Source organism: Leucopleurus acutus (genome assembly GCF_964270905.1).
Source record: "Leucopleurus acutus genome assembly, chromosome: 9".
Classification (NCBI taxonomy): Eukaryota; Metazoa; Chordata; class Mammalia; order Artiodactyla; family Delphinidae; genus Leucopleurus; species Leucopleurus acutus.
This window is the reverse complement of record NC_139144.1, coordinates 81,773,005-81,794,143: the sequence shown is the minus strand read 5'-3', so window position 1 is coordinate 81,794,143 and position 21,139 is coordinate 81,773,005. Positions and strand designations below refer to the sequence as shown.

At 38.3% G+C, this 21,139-nt stretch overlaps 1 protein-coding gene across 1 annotated transcript; it reads right to left on the bottom strand.

Annotated features, from left to right (window-relative positions):
* Positions 1-218: 218 nt before the first annotated feature.
* On the bottom strand, positions 219-20,469 carry ASB15 (ankyrin repeat and SOCS box containing 15; the record flags this gene model as incomplete). Its single annotated transcript, XM_082846144.1, has 9 exons — positions 219-391; positions 6,337-6,490; positions 6,997-7,567; positions 9,149-9,320; positions 11,011-11,256; positions 17,225-17,383; positions 18,519-18,650; positions 18,737-18,789; positions 20,363-20,469. The coding sequence occupies 9 exons, from the start codon at positions 20,467-20,469 to the stop codon at positions 219-221; spliced, it is 1,767 nt and encodes a 588-aa protein (XP_082702270.1).
* Positions 20,470-21,139: the final 670 nt, after the last annotated feature.

Here is a 21,139-nt window from a genome sequence, read left to right as displayed (position 1 = left end):
AAATTCAAATGCAAAATATTGACTAGCTTTAAAAAATCACAATGTAAAAGGTCCTTAGAGATGTAAAATATGGTGCTCCCAAAAGAACCCAGGATCCAGTTATAAAATTGTCAATGGATTTAAATACACATAAGGATATAAAATGGTTCCAAGAAATTCTCTGAAGGAATCTCATTTAAACACATTTTTTAAATCACATTTAAAAATATTATTTTAAATTATGGCAATTTTAGCTCCTGTCCATAGAGATCATACTCTTTAAATAATATATATCTTTGAATAGTTGGTGGCAGAGAGAGCTTCTCCATTAAGGCTGGCTGGCAGAGTCGCTGGAGTCCCATAAGTCTTCGAATTCTTAACCTACATAAATGCTTTAAGGAGCAGGGATTCTCTAAAGTGAATGGGAAAAACAAGCAAAAAATAAAAACAATATTAATGGATTAACCTGTAAGATACAGACTGTTTTAGAATAACATTAATAGTGTCATTCTAAAAAACAGGGATGCACACGTTAGCAACTGGTGACTTTAAGTAAAATTCAAATTGCAATTAAGCCTTCCAGACCATTCCTCTAGAATGTAAGCTCCATGAAGCAGACGTTTAGTCTGCCTCTGTGTCAGAAAGAGAGTCTGGCTCCTACAGGGTGTTCAACTACAGTATGTTAAATGAATGAATGGACTTGATTAAACAAAGCAAAGGCTCACATCTCCTTCTATTTATTTTTTAGAATTGAGTATTTGAAAGATATATTTCTTTACTTCCGCTCTCTCCTACCAATCTTTCTGATGAATAGTTATCTGTGAAACATCTGACACAAATGTTTCCATATATCCATTATTCAGTCTTAGGTTTGTTTCAGTGTCTGATACCTAAACATTTTATATTTTCCAAAAAATCTACTAATGTTATTCAAATAGCTGATGTTAACCTTTATTTTACTCTTACTTTATCTCTTAGTACCTTTATCTATAGTATAATTACAGTACCGATATATTATCCCAGCAACATGAGCTAGTGAAAAGGCAGCATTGCACATGGACTTAGTTGTGGGCTCTGGACTCAGTCGGCTTGGATTAAAATCCTGGCTCTGCCGCTTCGTATTTGTGTGATCTTGGACAAGTTATTTAACCTCTGTGGTCTCAGTATTCTCACCTGGGAAATGTGGATAACCCTACCTTACAGGGTTGTTTGAAGATCGAACAAATTAATTCATGTAAAGTATTAGAAAAGTGCTTGGTACATTGTAATCATTCAATAATGTGAACGATCACTCAATTCAGTAATCAAAGAGATCACATTTCTGTTCTATTTGAGATTATAAACATTCAAATTATCTTGAAAAAATTAAAACAGTGTTTTTGAAAAACCATTGAGGCAAAGTTATTGTTACCAAAATAGGCAGAATAAACCCATCGTTTTTAAAAAATTACCATTTTATTTTTTTTCCCTTACAAAGCCTCTGCCCTACGTATACCTGGAGGAATCCTGACATCCAGTGGTTAACCATACTCATAGCAATCAACTGACTTAAGCTCTAGTTGCAATGATGTGTGACTGAAACAAAAAAACTTCCTGGTCTTAGTCTTACTTGGATTGCTTTTCTAAAGTCATAAGAATTGGTCATTCTTTTGCAACACAAACACATGGACAATGAATTACCAATTAGAAGCAGAATCTGTTCTATGACAGGAAGCACAGTGGTATTGGAGAAAGAGCCTGTGTTTTGACGTGAGACAGACCTAAGAGTTCAAATCCTTGCTTTATTATTTTCTGTCTATAACTTTGGGAAATGAATTTATCTAAGTCTTAGGGTTTTTTCCTTTACAATTTCCAAAATATTTTAACTCGTCTATTGTAAAATAAAATATAGATAAAGCCACTGCACAAACATACAGTTTCTTAAGTTATTATAAGTCATTATCGGGTGAACATCTTTAATCATTTCTCAGGTCATGAACAGAAGAACTTCCCCAGCCATAACAGAATTCTCTCCACAATCCATCCCAAACTTCATTCCTTCCTCCCCTATAAGGAACTACTGTTCTGATTTTTATAGTAATCACTTCCTTCAGAGCTTCATCATCTCAGTGTGCTATCCCTACCCTATAGTATTGACAATATTTTTTTGAATTTGATGTGCTCTTTAAGGCTTTTTTAATCTGCAGGGTCTTCTCTCTATCCCTTTCTTCCTTTCAATTAATCTTTGAATATCCAAAATGCCGTATTTCCCACAGCCTGAATTTTGAGACTGCATTTTCATGGTGCACTTCTGTGCCCTACTGCCTTCTCTATTTCTTGCAGATTATTAGCTGGATCCAGAGGCTTGATCAGACTCAGGTTTGATCTCTTTGGCAAAACTATAGCTGGTGCCGTGTTCTTGCACCGAGAACCACATTACGGGGTATTAGCAGCTTACTGAGGGCTGCAAGATGGTGATATCTAATTATATCATTTCTTTTTAATTTATTATTTGGAATACTTTTATAAAAGGATACGTTTGCTCATGTATTCTTTGGTTACTGGTGGCACAAATCATACAGGTAAGGTGGAATAAATGCTTGCATCTTTTCCTTCATTAATTTTCAAGATGATGAATTGATTTTCTTATCCTTTGGAGCTGACCAATTTTTTAAATATTATATTTAAATATTTTAATTGGTTTCAATTCATTGAAATAATTATCCTTTTGAAGCTTAAATTGTCCCATATTTGGCCAGTGGGAGCCTCAAGATGGCTCCTGAATTCTTTGGACATGAGTCTGTGAGAGTTTTTCTGGCATGACCAGATATACCTGACTCATCTTGCGTATTTCCTTCCCCAAACCTGAAATCATCCATTTCTCCAAGAAACTCTGGTTTCTTTTTCCAGGAAATGCTATTTCACCCACACAGTCTGGGTGCTAGGGATATGCACTGCTACTGGGCTTGTCGTTATTTCTAAGACTCTTCTGTAGACAGATAGACACACACACACACATTCAAGGTAAAATAGTTTATGGGTTCATACTAGTAGTACCAATTCAAATTCAGAGCTACAGAATTTTTCTTTAAGCTCTTCCGTATTACATCTGTATTCCCTTTCTTCCACACTGGCAATGCTGGTTCTCAAGGATACAAAGAATAATAGAATTAGAATAGCCTAGGTACTGACTACATCTGTCATTCTCAGCATACCAATATTAATATCATGCTACCAACCAATATAATTTCTGAGCTCTGTTAAAAATGTCTTTGTGGGGCTTCCCTGGTGGCGCAGTGGTTGAGAGTCCGCCTGCCGATGCAGGGGACACAGGTTCGTGCCCCGGTCCGGGAAGATCCCACGTGCCGCGGAGCGGCTGGGCCCGTGGGCCATGGCCGCTGAGCCTGCGCGTCCGGAGCCTGTGCTCCGCAACGGGAGAGGCCACAACAGTGAGAGGCCCGCACACCTCAAAAAAAAAAAAAAAAAAAATGTCTTTGTGTGTGCTCTTTCCATTTTTCTCCCACTAAAAACAGTTGTGTCATATCTACATCATCTGACAGTATAACCATTATATATCTTCTCCCTTTTAACTGGCGCTTAGTCTTGGTTTTCTGTTTAATGCTCGTTACTGGTCCTATGTCATTATCTCTTTAGTTATTTTGGTTTGTCTGAAGCTTATTTTTTAGGAGATTCTTGAGAACGTCATCAGAAGAGTAATATTGTTTAAGATAATCTGAATTTTCCCTTATAAGTCACTTGTTCTTTTTACCTACATGACCAAAGAGTAGAGCAATTTGTAATGTTCAGTTTCAAATCTCTTTTTATTACAGAAAGTTTTTCGCAGTACACATTTTTGTATTTGTTCTGTTCCTTTGATTTGGTTTTCTTTTTCTTTAGCTGTCTTCAAAACTGTCCCTGTCTTTCAAAGTCTTTTATATATCCCTTTATTTCCACTTTATTTTTCAAATTTTCTTTAATTTCATCTTCTATTTGTCCTAAGTCATTATCTATTGCATTATTAGTTCTTGCTTTCATTCCAGTTCAGTCTTTATATTAGAAATTAATTTTTTGTTTTTCTTTCTAATTCCTTCCTCAGTACTGTTACCTCATTTCTGAATTTTTCTAATACTGACTTGTGTTGTTCTTTCATGTCTTGTGTCACTTTCCTTATGCTTTTTAGCTTGTTTTGAAACAGAGGGTTTCAGTTTTAATCTGTTCTGAGGGCATGTTTTTCTGGTGCTTTTGTTGTCTGTGGGGATGTTATTCTGTTCCTCTTTCTATTTTTTCTTATAATAATTTTTTTTTTTTTTTTTTTTTTTTGCTGTATGTGGGCCTCTCACTGTTGTGGCCTCTCCCATTGCGGAGCACAGGCTCCGGACGTGCAGGCTCAGCGGCCATGGCTCACGGGCCCAGCCGCTCCGTGGCATGTGGCATCCTCCTGGATCGGGGCACGAACCCATGTCCCCTGCATCGGCAGGCGGACTCTCAACCACTGCGCCACCAGGGAAGCCCTAGCCTTAGTTTTTTATTTATAAAAATTAGCAACAATAACACTTAACTCTACAAGTTGTGGGGATTCATGACATACTTTACATATACATTTCAGATACTTCATGTAACCTTACCATAATAAAAATAACATAAAATGCTAATAATTTAGTTTTTAAAATAGCTAAATTTATAAGTGTTTTTAATGCTGTAGGCTTTACGCTAAACACCTCACGTGCATCATCTCTTTAAATCCCCACAACAACCTTATGAGGTGAATACTATGCTAGCCCCATTTTGCAGTGGGAAAACCTTCTCATAAAAAGGATAAGTAACTTGCTCAAAGTTACACAACTAGTATGACTATCTTGGTCTTTTTACAGGAAATAAAAAATTCCCCTCCCCTCAATGAAACAAAAATGATGCAATAAATTATTGTTTATTTCCATGAAAATCTCAGCCCTGAATGACATATGCACTATATGACCCAGCCATCCTAACCTAGGCAAGGCCAGAGTTCCATCCCATTCTAGGTCTATCTGACCCCAGAGGTTGATTTCTAGGCTCACGATACTATATGATTCATCAGATTCTCTAAGGTTCCTGTTTCAGTTGCCACAAAGTCTCTTGTACCGTCCAACTCATTCCAGTGGAAGCGCCATGTGAGGAAAATCCAAGCTTCCCTCCAAATCTGCTTTCAGTTGAACTATCACTCTTTCTAGCCCATCAAAGTCTCCATCCTTCCTCCAATTTACGTCTCTTGCTACCATAGTCAAAATGGTCCAAATTCAGATTATATACTTTAATGTATGAGACTCTGATGGAAACAAAGTGCTTAGATGAAAACCACTATATTGCCCGTTTCTTTTTATAGAACTTTATACCTAACAAATATGGTATGTGAATCAGCTCAACGTTTCAGTTTCATCTTCTTGCCTATAAAATATAATCTACTAAGTTGCATAAAATTTGGCAGATCCTAAAGGCTAGGCTGTCACGGTTTTTCACATTTAAACTTGATTTAGGTGTATTAAGAGTGCCAGAATATTTAAATGTAATGCCAAGTTCTATGATGCTTCTTCAAGCTCTATAAAGTGATGTCCATGTAGGTTTTGAAAGTTCATTTTTCCAAACCCGTATTTTGAAAGAGAAAACCTTTCCAGCTTATGATTTTTTTTCTAGTTTCTATTTGAATTTGGAGTAATTTTAGATGTACTTTAATTGAAACTTTTGCAATATGATTCACTTTTATGATTATAAGTAAACTTTAACCTAGAGAATACAAAATGGCCTGCTTGTCATACATACTTTTGATGGTAGGAATTTGTCAATCAAGACCCAGAAGAGAGCATATCAAAAAGGATAATTCCAATTCATTCCATTCATTCATTTACTCAATATTTATTGAGTATTTACTGCTTATTAGGCATTATGCTAAGCCTTGAGAATACAAAAATAAACAAAACAGATCCCTGCCCACATGGAGATTACAGTCTATATACTTTATGATATATAGCAGTTAACTTTTAAAAAGTGAGTTCTAGTCAGAATATAATATAGTAATAGGATTACTCATTATACAATTAAAAAGTTGGAAATTATCAAGGAAAGCAAAAAATTAGTATCTTCTATCAGAAGAAGTATTAAGGATGATTTGAAAAAACAGATAATTCTGAAAACAAAGTAGCTATGAAAATGTATCCAAAATTACATTAAGAAATATCCCCCATATGTATAACTGATTCACTTTGTTATAAAGCAGAAACTAACACACCATTGTAAAGCAATTATACCCCAATAAAGATGTTAAAAAAAAAAAGATGTTAAAAAAAAATATCCCCTATATACATTCTCCATAAAAAATTTTGTAGGAAAAACTTTTGCTTTTACCTAGTATTTGACGGATTTCTGGCCATTCTCTCTGTACTTCTAGTGCAGATTTCAGTTTAGCACACAGAGGGATATAATCCATGTAATCCATTAACACACGAATAACTCTGCCTACCAAGTGTTTCATCCAAGGAACTGTAATAAACTCACAGAACTGAGAGAAGTGATGAAATTTAACTTAGTAGTACTTTAATACACTATATACAAAAACACTTAATTTTGTTCTGAAAAATTATTATCTGTCATTTTACAGGAAGTGAAAGTTCCCTCCTTGTAATGAACAAAAAAAGAAAAATAAACGGTTTGCTTGTTTCTGTGAAACTAGGAGCCCTGAAGCACGCGTGGCTCTGATGTGATTGTATTCAGCACGATGTGGAAGAATCATGCTTCTTTCCATGCTTCTAGCCCCAACATTCCACCAAATAAGCATAAATTATTGATATATTTTCCCACATTCTTCAACATTCGGTTTCGAATTCAAGAAAAATACACTTTGTTTTTGGCCTAGTTTTATGCTTATTTCCCCATATCATTGCAAACAAAAACTCAAGAACAAGAAAAATATAAAAGTTGGAGTTGATTTTTCTTTTCTTCTAACATCCCTGATGAGCAAACGTTAGGATGATGACCCAATATGAAGAAGAGAAGGATGTAACTCACCGGGTTATCTTTTACGACACAAGACGTCCATCCCGGCAGTATCTCTTCCTCTATCTCTGACCATACAAACGAATTTCCAAAGATGTCCCCGTGCATGCAGTCAAAGCACATCTCCACTTGATAGCCGTTATTCAGCAACAGCCTGAGCATTACCTCGTCATTTAGGGCATACTGAATGGCACTGGGGAAATGAGTGTCATTCACATGCATGAAATAACAATTGACATTAGCTCCATGGGCGAGAAGCAGCCTGACAATTTCATGATTATTGGCCCTCACCGCCACAAGAAGACAGTTGAGGGGATCTAAGTTTGGGTCTGCACCTGCAGCCAGGAGGACTTCTGTGCAGTGGATATCATTATTGCAAACGGCAAAATAGAGAGCAGTCTTCCGTTCATCATCGTAGCTCTTGGAAATGTGGTCAGCAAGCAGGGTATTGACATCAAAGCCATTTTCAATAAGCAGTTCTAGGCACTGTGCATTTTGTCCATCTGCTGCTGAGTGAATTGGCGTTAGCCCACTTTTCTGAATTGCATGTTTGGATGTTACTGGAATAAGATATTTCAGTGCACTAAAAGAAATCAAATATCCACACGGCATGAAGAAAATCAAGAAATTAAATAAACCAGCTTCCTCACTAGACAAGTGAATGCAATTCACTTAGTTTCCCGTATTTTCTCTAGATAACCTTACACAAAAACATTTAATATTTGTCCATTGACTTACTACTTTTCAGTTTAGTGTAATTTAGTTTAGTTTTGATTTAGCTTCCCAGGCTAAATATTCCTGGGGAAAATACTGGATCTTATATATTTGGTCCTAGAATTGTAATTATTCAGGAACCCTCCCCATCTTTCAGTTCTTCTCTGAACAGCATAATATCTATAATCAACCAATGCTATGTAACGAAAAAAATATAATAGGAAAGTAAGTCCATTTGATGCCATAGAAGAATGCTTCACACTCTTGACCATTATAACATGGAGTCACAGGAAGTTAGAGATGGAAGTAACCCTGAGTATCACTGAGTTCAACCCCTTTAATACCAGCAGAGCCATATGAAGTCTTGAGAAGTGAAATGACTTGTCCAAGGTCACATAGATGTAGGGCAATGACTACAATTTAGGCCTCTTGAATTCTCGTTTGTTACTCCCCTTTCACTGCTTCCTGAGCAATGTATGCTTGAATATTGGCCATGTACATCCTGTCTGCTTACTTGAAATTGAATTATTGGCAACAAGAAGAGTCTTTGTTGTTCCATCAGCCTTACATCTGTTCAACCGAGACAACTAACCACAGCTTATGTTTTAAAGAACCTGTGACAAATAGCTGTGAATTTCACACTTGACTGATGAACTAGAGAGGTATGAGAGCCACAGGCAAGGATAAGTTGATCTCTTGTGCCTAATTCAGAGCTACCATATGTGAATTTATGAACTTTAACAACGTGTCACTTAGTGTCAATTACGTGTCATTGGCTACTTAACTTAACCAATGTCACCACTGAAATTGTGATAAAGCCTAATGATTTCAAAATTTTTGAACTTATGAAATATACTTAATTACCTAAAACCATCCTTTCATGGTGGGTAGTTTAATATAATGATTACAGATTTCTATTGATATGTTGGTTGTGGCACATTTTTGTGATTTAAAAGTATATCTGACCTTTTTATTTTGGGGAATAAAGAAACCTAAATTTATAATAAAACTTTTCTATTCAAGAATAAATTTGACATTATATTATAATATCTGTTGGTGTTGATAAAGATTAGAGTAACACAAATTTTAACCCTTGGCCAAGGGCAAAATTTTTAGAAACCTGTAGCCATCTGTTAAACGTATTAAAAAAACCAAAAAGGCACATTTGGGCGGCTTGTGCAGAATTCTCACTTATAACTTACCTTCTTCTAAAAGAAAATATCTTTTCATTTTTAAAAGTAGTATAAATTCAATGTGGAAATTTTTTAAAGTAAAAGAATACAAAAAGAATGGGAAAAATCAAACAAATATATAGATATACAAAACTTGTGAACATTTTGCCTTTTTCTTTTTAGATTTTGGGAGGTGTATAGATAGATTTGGGATTATACCATATATACAAGCTTGTGTTTTTCCACTTGAAATGATCATGCTATGATTTATTACTCACAGATAATGTCCCTCGTAGGCAGCTCGGTGTATAGGAAGATGCCCTGCTTTGTTAGGTATGTTTCCACTTCCTCCATATTCCAGCAGGAGGGAGATGCAGTCAGGATTGCCCCCTCCTGCTGCCTCAAACAACACTGATGCCCCATCATCCGCCAAAGCAAACACATCCCCTCCTGGCAGTATAAAACATGCGGCATAGTGATAGCTGGACAGACTGTCAAGATAATCTTAAAAATAGCCTGTGGTTTTCCTTTCTGGTTAGGACTTAAAAGTATAGAATTAAGAACACCTGTGTTCTCAGTCTTTTCAATAAACAATCATGCAGCGTGTTTCATTCTATTAGAAAATCTTTCTGTCATAAGAACATCTGAGAACTCAAGTCAATTTCCACGATAAACAAAGGCTCCCCCAAAAAGGTACAGTTAGACTTTTAAAGGCAGTAGTTAACACTCGATTTAAAAAAATATTTATTAACTGTCTTCTGTGTGCAAACACCATGTGTGACCCAGCAGAAGATGCTAAGATAAATAAATCTGACTCTCTTAAGTGGCTCTGAGGGGAAATGAGACAAAATATCATCAAAGAACACAAACTGTATAATATTCAAGTGACATCAAGACCAGAAGGCTTGATGTAGGGGAAAGTGGTCTGTTTGCATTGTGGTTTTGTTGCTGACTGTGAGAGCTTGGGGCAAGCTATTTACTTCTATGAACTTCCAACTCCTCATCTGTAAACTAGAGTAATACAGCTTATTTCATAGGGCTGATTTGATAACTAAATGAAGTTGCATTTGGGGGGGCGCCTCAAAAATGTTAGTCTTTTCCCCACATAGGATAATGTTGTCCTAGCCTTTAGTTACAGATGAGGAAACTGAGACCCAGGTGCTTAAGTAACTAGGCAAGAGTCAGACAACAGGTAGGTGGCAGAAACCAGTTTAAGAAGTCGGAATCTTAATTCCTGGTTCCGTTGTTGTATAAAGCACTTGGAGGTTTCAAAGGAGGACAACATCGCACTCTGTTGGGAAGAATTAGTCTTCGGGGAGGAGGTGTCTCAAGACACTAACTTTGAATTGTGTTGGAGGGTATTCCAGATGAGGGCAAGGACCTGACCCAAACCCAGAAAGAATGAATGCAAGGTATGTTTGGGAATATTGCTAGGCTATTTAACTGGAGTGCAGGATACATATTAGGAGTAGTGAGAGATAAACCTGGAAAAACAATTCAGGATGGTGCAGTGGGGACCTGAGCATGATTCAGTGGGCAGTGGGGAGCCACTGAGGATTTTCTGAATCGTTTATTCTACTGTAGCTGACCTTTAAGGAGAGGAGCTGGGTTGTAGTATACAGTATGGATTCGCAGATGGAGAGACTGGAAACCAGGAAAGTGGTTAGGAACCAATTACACTGATCCAGGGAAGATGGGAGGATGCAGACGAGAGGGTCTGCCAAGGTGAGAACTGGTGAGAGAGAGGGTTGCTGTAGCACACGGCAACTGACCATATTTGAAACAGAAGGTGATGGGGGAATCAGAGATAAATCTAAGCTCTCAGTCTTGGCTGAGAGAAATTATTAAGTGTGAAAGAAGAGGAATTCAATTTAGGAGAAGATGAGTGTGAGACCTTGGTGAGCCATCTATGGGAAAACTGGGGGCAGTCAGGGCCAGGCACTCAGATTGGTAGGTTCCCGTGCATAGGGTTCAAGTGAGTTGTGCAATAAGGGTCTATTGAGGGGGCTATCGAGGGATGGGACAAAAGCTTGATGCCCAGATACATTCAGGAGAGGAAGAGGAGCCAGTGAGAAGTGGAGAAAAGGAGATCCAAGAGGCAGGAGAAAAGTCAGCAACATGCAATTCCTTTTCTACGTACCTTTGTGGATCAGGTGTTCCAACACATCACAGTGACCGTACTCGGCCGCAACACCTAACGGGGTGACTCCAAATCCGTCTCTTAGGTGGACATTGCCTCTGTGGTTTAGTAGTAGAGCTATTATATCTTTGTGGCCTTGTTTGGCTGCTTCATGCATTGCTGACCATTGCTTGACACAGGGCTGGTCAAGGCTGGTGTGGTGTTTAAGCAGGGCAGACACCATGTCATAGGAGCCCATTTTCACAGCTTGAAGATGATTTTAGAAAGAATAGTCAATGGTAGGCATATAACATGAATACCTTACATGGCATTAAACTAATGACCAGGTTTAATATCAAAAGAGATATTAGTGATTTCTTTTCTTGTATTTTTCACACCCCTTCTATTTCTCATACCAAATTCCTATTGTGAAGTGTTAGCGTGCAAGATGATACTGCCTTTTCTTTAAGACAGACCTGAGGTTGGGTAAGAGTTTCATGGAAAACAGGATGCCTATCACTAAGGAAGCTGTGGGTACTCTTTGTAAACTTCTGTTGCTTCATCAACAAAACGAAAATAACATCAACTTTTGTATAAGTTAAATAATGTATGTATGTAAAATGCTTAGTATATACTAGGAGCTCAATAAATGATAACCATTATTATTACTATAATTTCATCACTTCTAGGATCATGGAGCCACATGTGTAAATAATGTTTATCAAATTTTTCTCCCTCTAGAATGAGTTTTTTCCCCACCAAATCCAGCAGTAAATATTAAATAAACTTCTCTTTCCCATACTCTTATGAGAGGTTAGCAATAGGAATGTCTAGAATCCAGATAGGTCAGTTGTTCTTTTTTATAGGTGAAGTAAGTGACAGCTAATGTACTACGTTTTCCAAGGTTCACTAAATCGGATGTCTCTCTCCCTCTCTGTTTTTTTCTAATAGCTGAAATTACACTGTTAAAAGCTTTTCCCCCCTTCGGATTGTTAATGGATTGTCCCAGTTTAGATATAAATACTTCTCAAAGAGGTAATGCATTTTCCTCTTATCAGTCAAGTAAAATCTTAGTAAGAAACAGAGCAGGACGAGTGCCACTCTCTAACAGTCATTCATTCGTTCATTCATCCTTTCATGCAGTTAATACGCACTGGCTATATGAAAGGCACTGAGTTAGGCACTGTGGACAACAGGAAAAAGACAGACGTAGTTCTCCCTCGTGGAATTTACAGCCTGGGGAAGAAACCTACACTGTCTTCTGTTTGAAGAGGGACTCAGAGTCTGGGCCTTTGCTGGGAAAGGCAGGAGGACATGTAGGGCCACATAGAACATCCCGGGCAGCTAGGAGGCAGAATCCAGAAAGGCTCTGAGGCCAAGGCAAGGGAAAGGGCTCCAAAAGGCATAAAAGGAGGATGAAGACAAACTTGGCCTATTTCATTTGGAGGCAGGCAAGCCATCAGGCAGTGAGATTTCAGTTTTTCTTCTGCTTACTGTCTGAAGCAGAGTCTGCTGACAAATGCCTTTCTCTGAATCACCCACCTGCCACTGGCAGCTCTAATTACAGTGAATTACCTCATCCTGGCTGGTGCTCTTGCAAACATCAATAAGTTAAACAAACTAAGAGATAATGTGTCCTCATTTATCTTCCTGCTCCTATTCCATTTTTTCTACTTAGAAAAAATGTATTAAAATAATGAACCTCTTCCCTCATGATCTGTTTTCCTTTTGTCTGACTCAGGGAACATGTTGATTAGAGATATTAGTCTTTTGTCAAGAAAATAACAGCGTATATATGCCATATTCAACTTAAAATAATTAAAACTTTGCTTGCAGTTTAAGTTTTGGAACTAAGAATACATTTTATTTCTCATAGAAATAATAATCAAAATCATGGGGAACCCCTCCCAAGCTAACCCATGAAGACATTCTTAACAAATAATTGGCTAAAATAATGAAAACTAACAAGGTACAGAACTTGTGTAATGTAGCTAAGCAAAATACAAATTAAATAATATATGAAGTAAAAAATATATTTCACATATATGTATCTTTATATGCTTAGAGGAAACAAGCCTCAGTTGAAGAGTTAGGGAATTAGAGAATTTTGCATTGGTTACAGGCAGTATTGAACACTTTATACTCTGCTGGCACTTTTCTTTTTTAAAAAAAATTTCGGGGCTTCCCTGGTGGCACAGTGGTTGAGAGTCCGCCTGCCGATGCAGGGGACACGGGTTCGTGCCCCGGTCCGGGAAGATCCCACATGCCGCGGAGCGGCTGGGCCCGTGAGCCATGGCCGCTGAGCCTGCGCGTCTGGAGCCTGTGCTCCGCGACGGGAGAGGCCATCATGACTGTAATACATCTAAGTACCATAAGTAAGGGCCAGGTGGCTGATGGGGAAAAAGGGCCCTGAAGGGACCAAAAGTGATTTTTTTTTTCCATCTAAGGAGTATTCCATAAATAAAGACAAAGATAATGGTGACAGGTTAAGACAAATAAAAATGGCATTGCGCATCAAAATTTTTTTTAAAAAAGAGCACTTTTTTCTCTTATCTCTCCTTTATATGTTAATGGGCTGTGAGTAGCCAAAAGTAGGCCCAAAATTCAAGAAAAAACTGAGAAAGTGCCATGGATGATCCATTTTCCTATGAACTTAAAAAGACTTGACATAGATCCCACAACGAATGTCCTGAAGAAGGTAACCCAAGGAGAGTCCCTATTCTCCAGAAATGTGGATGATAGGGACGTAAGTGAACAGCTCCATAATGTTTCCTTCATGAGACTTTGGTTTTACCTTTGATGTTACCAGTTGGTTTTTAAAAATATTATTTCCAAATGTTAATTCTATTTTGACTCTGATAACTCAACGATCAAGTCCCTTTCCCATACTTTAGTTATTGCTAGAGTAGAGAGATCAACAATGGGGACTTTGAAATGCATATAAATGCTTAATGCTCTGTTGTGGGCATTAAGCAGTAAAGAAAAATTTAAATGAAGCCCAAAGAAAACAAATGAGTGATAATCATGACTTAGTTGTCCCTTAAGAACATGAGTGGATTGAGAATAGCATGTAGAGAATAATATAATAATATAATTGTATATTTGCAAAGTGAGATAGTATACAAACTCTGGAAAAGTGTAGCTTTTTTGCAGAAATCAAAGACTGTAGAAACACCAACAAATACATGCAAATACTGCATGGTATATGCCTTTACAAAAATAATAGATCACACTAATAGTGGTGAAACAACCAGAGGTGATATTCCATTTAGTATCTGTCCTTGCTCAGGAAAACAGTTCCGTTCATTCATGAAAAGCACCATGTTACTGTGACATAAAGGCTGGTAACATGTATGCAGAGAAAAATCATCTCTTCCTCAGTACTTGTGTTTCCCCTTTTCCTCGAGCAAGAGAATCTCCCAAGTTTTAGCTGTTCACAGTCTATCCAGGTAGAGACTAAATATCCCGGCTTCCCTGGCACCTAAGTGTGGCTATGTGACAAAATCTGAACAACATGGTATGAACAGAAGTGCTGTGTACAATGTCTAGGTCATCTTCTTAGAGGCCAACATGCTTTCCCAAGGCTGCCTCTTTCCTCCCCCCTGCTGGCTGGAAAAGGTAACATCTGAAAGTCTTGTGTAAAGGAGGCATATCCACCCTGCCAGCCCTAGGCCACTCACTTCTGAAATGTTGTGTGAGAGAGGAACGAAATTCTTTCTTTTGAAGTCATTGCTGTTTGTTTGTGTTGTGTGTCTGTGTTTGTTTGTTTTGTTATGGAAGCTTTAGCTCTACCCTAACTGTAATAATAAGTTTGTCCAACTTAATCGGAATTGGGGAAGGCTGAAAGCTCTGACACAGGGCAAGAGTAAGTAAGGAATCAGATCAGAATGCGCCCACGCTGTGGTGACACTGTTCATGTAACAATTTTGTCCGGGGGCGAAGGCTTGCCTAGGAGATTTTCCCTCCCCTGTCTGCCGACGATCCCCTTTACATCCCCCCGAGTCACAACTCAAGAGCAACTTTCTCTTTGGAAACTTCACAGATTCACTGCTTTCATATTTCCCCAATTTACGTTGAATATACACCTTTGTTATAGCATGTATTAATACTATTAATAATTAATTAATACACTAATACTCTATTTCAATCATATGTAGGCTCTCCTGCTAGACTGTTTGAGAGGAAGACGATCATAACATTCATCTTTCTATCCATGCTGTCCAGCACCTGCTGGCTTACTGGGACTTTTCAGTAAACATTGGTTGCACTGATGTTGTTGAGTTAATGTTGTCAAATGTAAATACTTTACTGATGTTCAACTTGTCTAAGTTTTCTGTTACTGATATTCGGGTTGTTACTGATATTCAGGTTGTTTTAAAAATTTTAGTGATTTTCAGGGCTTCCCTGGTGGCACAGTGGTTGAGAGTCTGCCTGCCGATGCAGGGGACACGGGTTCGTGCCCTGGTCCAGGAAGATCCCACATGCCGCAGAGCGGCTGGGCCCGTGAGCCATGGCCGCCTGGCCTGCGCGTCCGGAGCCTGTGCTCCGCAATGGGAGAGGCCACAACAGTGAGAGGCCCGCGTACCGCAAAAAAATAAATAAATAAAAATTTTAGTGATTTTTAGTGTGGACAGGAGCTGTGGTATTGTTTTCTCACTGTGCCCACAGCTCGTGATGCTGTATTTGCTTCCTCTGTGACTGCTGGTGCACAATCTCAAGGCTTCTCCCTCTCTTCCTGCCACGCCTACACTATTTCATAACGTCTCTCTTCTCCTGAGCATCCACCATGTGGCAAGAGTTTTACATATTTATATTTTTCTCTAATCTTTTATAACAATTCTGCATGGTGGTGTTGTATTTCCATTTTATACTGGAGGAAACTGCGGTCCATGACTACAATCTCACAGCTAGAATTAACATTCACATAACAATACTGTATTGTATATTGGAAAGTTGCTAAGAGAGTAGATCTTAAAAGTTCTTGGGGTTTCCCTGGTGGCACAGTGGTTAAGAATTCACCTGTCAACACTGGGGACACGGGTTCGAGCCCTGGTCCTGGAAGATCCCACATGTCACGGAGCAACTAAGCCCGTGCACCACAACTACTGAGCCTGTGCTCTAGAGCTTGCAAGCCACAACTTCTGAGCCCGAGCACCACATCTACTGAAGCCCACGCGCCTAGAGCCTGTGCTCCACAGCAAGAGAAGCCACCGCAATGAGAAGCCCGCGTACCGCAACGAAGAGCAGCCCCCGCTCGCTGCAACTAGAGAAAGCCCGTGAGCAGCAACGAAGACCCAACGCAGCCAAAAATAAAATAAATAAATTAAAAAAGAAAAAGTTCTCAACACAAGAAAAAACAATGTGTAACTATGTGAAGTGAAGTATGTTAACTAAGCTTTTGTAGTAATCATTTCGTGATATAGACATATATCAAATCATGTTGTATACCTTAAACTAATACCATGTTATATGTCAATTATATCTCAATAAAATGGGGGGCAAAATAAATCCAAGGATCTCAGGTGCCAAAGCCGAAACTCTTACTCCACATCTATGTCCCTAAGAGAAGGAAACTCTTACTCCACACCTCTGTCCCTAAGAGAAGGAAAGGTTATCTTTAGTCATTTGTAGTTAATCTCATCTCTCTCTACTTCTACAAACAGACCTGCTAATTCTTATCTGTCAGCAAGCAGCAGGATACACAAGCCTGAGAAGAAGCTGATAGATAATCGACACCTTCAGGCTTACAAGCATTCCTGTGTCGTGTCACAGTGGCAACCCCCTAGTAGTGCCCAGGGCTGCACCTGTGTGCTCAGAATCTGCTGGATCTCCTGCCTTACAGTTCTTCCTTGTCCTGCTGTGGACCTGACATCTCTCTTTGGAATTCCCTTTCTGCTTCTTTATTCAGGCTACATCACACATGCAACCTTCCTTATAGCTGGACCCCAGTTAGAGAATATTCCTTTAGAATTGGCACTCCTGGCCTCATAAAACTCCTCATTCGGATCCCTCCTGATTAATTGTTGCTGAAAGAGCTTTCACATTTGACCTCTTTGTGGGATAGAAAAACAAAATCATAGGACAGGTGAGATGGGGGTTAGGGGAAGACCTCAGGGAACGGAAGGAGATGAGGTCACACAACTTTAGCCAATCAATACACAGTGGTTTCCAATAAATACTTATTAAATATTATTTATCTCAAATTATAAAAGTTCTAGAAAGAAAGGTCATTTACCAAGCAGAAGGGGTGTCTCTCCTTTGTCATTTTTGGTGTTTGGCCACACTCCTTTCTCTAGTAAAGTTCTTACATTTTCCACCAGACCAGCTTTGACTGCCAAAGTCAAGGGTGTTTCTCCATCAGAGGTCTTGAACTCCCAGAGCGTCTTACAGGATGCTGAGATATGAAAGCATTGTGTAAAGTTAAAAATCTTTACTTAAAGGATATCATATAGATCAGAATGATGCAATATTATCTACAGTAGATTGAACAAAGTCAACTGATGAAAAAGGGGAGACTAAAAGGAGATATGATTAAAGTCTAGCAAATGACAGTGAGTAGAAGTAGATGAGCGTGGTCTTGCTAATCAAGTTGACATCTAGCAAACCAACATCTATGTCTCAAGGTGCCTTTTAAAAAAATGATAAAGTGTTGTGAATTCTCATTTCTGAATAAATTGTAAAACAATCCCCAATCCTTTGTATTATTATTTAAACTGCATCTGAAATTGCTTTTTATCAAATGAAGTCTGTGAATGTGGGAATGAGAAGTATTTGAATAAATGTATCCAGTCAGAATATGTCAGAAAAGAAATACCATGCTTAACATCATCTATTTCTGTCTGTCTGACTATCTGTCTACCTGTCTAATTATCTGTTTTTAACATTTTTTTAGCTGGCTGGCTAGCTGGATAGCTAATTATCCAGTAGCTATCATTATCTCCTACAGCAGAATCAGGGAGCAACATTGAAGGTTGAAAAGTAGAACACTTTCAAATTGTTTTATAAGATGCTGAGATGTGAAAAATGCTATGTTAGAACATCAGAATTATGATTAATATTTAACCCTAGGTAGGCTTACCGCAATAATTATAAATGTTTGCATTATGAAAAAATTAATGTAATATAAGGATAGATATTGTAAGTACTACTTGTTGTACTAAATAATACTCTTTTGGATACCACTAACTCAGGAGACAATTCAAGACGAAAATTTAAAACTGACTTCTAAAAGCAAAAAGCTTTATTTTAAATAAATTAATTCATGCTGCAGACAAACTTTTAAGTGATAATCACCAAACATCTTCCCACCAACCTGTACCATACTTTTAGGAGGATGCAAAGGGTGAGCCCTGAACCCCACAAAATGTACTGATCTTTGTACTCAGTTTAAAGCATGAGTACTGCCTTTTCCAAACTGCAAATCATCTTTTATTCTAATTTTTCTTTTCGCTTGTTATGTTCATTGGGATTACTCCATAACATCTACATTATGGCTTCAGTCTGGTCAAGGGGATTTTATGTTCTCTTACCATCCAGGACAACCTCAAGTATTTGTCGAATGGGTTGAACAACAGCTTCATGCAATGGAAACCATCCTTTTTCATCAGCCTCATCCAATGCATATTTATATTTCACATACTCCTGGAGCTCTAGAATGTGACCTAAAATAAACACATGGCCTGATAACAAATCTCTTGGCCAAGTAGAATCTCCAATCCATCCTACTGTAGGTGATACACCCACTTACCTTGCTTTATGGCTTCCACCAGCTTTCTCTTTTGATCACTTAGTGGTACAAATCTACAGAGAAAGAAAAACAAGCCATATTTGTATTCATGGTATACTTCAAGGACCCAAAACATTTATTTAGTTTCTGCACATACTTTTAATAATCAAGATCTAAAAGAAATGCACACAACTGATTTTATCTACTTTAAAAACATAAATGTCTAAAAGTCAGATACAGAGTGTATTTATGATACATTGGACCTAAGAACACTAGTGACGATGGAGAAACAGAAGATTATAATATCGTCTCTGAAATTAGTTGTAGGCAATGAAAAAGGGGTAAACAACTGGAGTCAGAGTCAGAAGAGCTGGGTTCAGGTTTTGTGGTTTTGTGATCCTGGGGAGGCCAGTAACCTCTCTGGATGGTGGTTCCTACATTGGTAGAATGAGGGGATTAAATAGGAACATCTCTAAGGCTTCTCCCAACTTTAAAAACACTATGCTCAATAAAGGTTTGTTGCTTTGAACTTAAGAATTGCTAATGAATGATTGCTTACTTGGGAGCGTATGCTCTACACTGCATGTCAGAGTCTTTAAGCAACTGATCCACAAGTGAAAAATAGGCTGAGCATTTACCAAACAAACTCCCAATCACTGGCCCAGCAGGTCATTGTCAGCCCTCAAGGAAGTTCTCTGGAGTGTGTGTTTATTCAGAGGCAACAAGGTATTTCATAAGAAATTGATTTAATTCTATTAAAGCAGAAGCATCCACTGGTATTCTAGGACTGTGAATGCCTTCCTGGGAGCTCTGAAGTTTTAAAATCTGTTGCAGATGAGGGAAAAATGAACGAGACCAGAAATTTAAATGTAATATGTCCATTTTTTAAAAGCTCAAAAGCAATAATTTTATAGCACTGAACCTTTTCAAAAGCACTTCAGAATTTCAGAATACAGGATTCTAAATACTATAATAGAATGTAAAGGTAAACTAAAGTTTGTTTTTGTCAGAAGTATAATGTATGCTATTCAAGACAAAAATTTACTTTGGCGGTTTTAGACTCTTGCCAACACAAAGCACCAATTTTATGTGAAATTTGTTAACTGCTGTCACTTGAATAGTAGATAATTAAATAGGCTCTGGTTTATATATTACTTTGTCGTATATAATGAAATCGTTCAACTCTTTTCCCATTCGTTAAACTTAGAGGCTAGGTGAGTTAGCATTATTCTTCGTATTTTAAAGGTGCACCATTTCTTATAAAGGGTGCCTGAGTCAGTAGCAGAACAGATTCTGTATACTTAGCTATACGTTAGTCGTATAAACAGTGCTTGCAAATTGGTTCACATTATTTATTGTCCTGTTTGATTCCACAGGAATTTAGGAAGTAGGCAATCATATACAACCAAAGTCAACTGGGAATTTCCCATCTAGGTAATCTCCATATTCCACAGGAGATGGGGATGTGTAGCAGATCAAATAGCTAAATCTGTGCACAGGAGCTCCTGTACGGTATTTAATTCCTCGCCAGAAAAGAAAGGGAAGCATTTTCCTGGAGGAGGGCTCCGGAAATGTCGTTCATTTCATTTTACAACAAAATGAAGGCCATGAAAAAGTCTGGGTGAGGATAGTCAATTTGAATGTTACCTTTCAGGATATAACACAGTCTTGCTGGCTTCAATGGATTCTTGAATACTGAGCTGAACATCATAACTTGTAAGATGATCTTCATCGGGGTCATCATTAGCATCCATGACGGAATATAATTTTGAAAGAGGCAAATTCTTATTATCAGCAAATGCCACAGAACCGCATATAGAGTTTACCTGAAAGACGCAAAATGAAAATGCATTCACTTTTCCTCATTTAACAAACACAATGCAGTGAATACTTTAATCCATATTGTATATATAACACCCATTCTAACTTTTGAAACCTTAATTACCTGCCCTTTGGGTGTCTACATTTTCTAATTTTTGACTTTCTTTTGAGTAATGACTATAGTTGGGCTTACAAGAATTACTTTTCCACACTTCTGACTTATGCTAATTTGGCCCATGTTTTTTCTCAAGACACTGTTCTACACAGCACATTAGAAGTTCAAAACTCTGAGAAGACAGACAGGGTTAGGAATAAAGAACAGTGAGCCTTTCACATTCTTTACTTTTTCTTTATTCTCTGTCTGTTGTGTGTGGTTTTTTTGTTTGCTTTTTTTGTGGTACGCGGGCCTCTCACCGCTGTGGCCTCTCCCGTTGCGGAGCACAGGCTCCAGACGTGCAGGCTCAGCGGCCATGGCTCACGGGCCCAGCCGCTCTGCGGCATGTGGGATCCTCCCGGCCTGGGGCACGAACCCGTGTCCCCTGCATCGGCAGGTGGACTCCCAACCACTGCGCCACCAGGGAAGCCATGTGTGTGTGGGGTTTT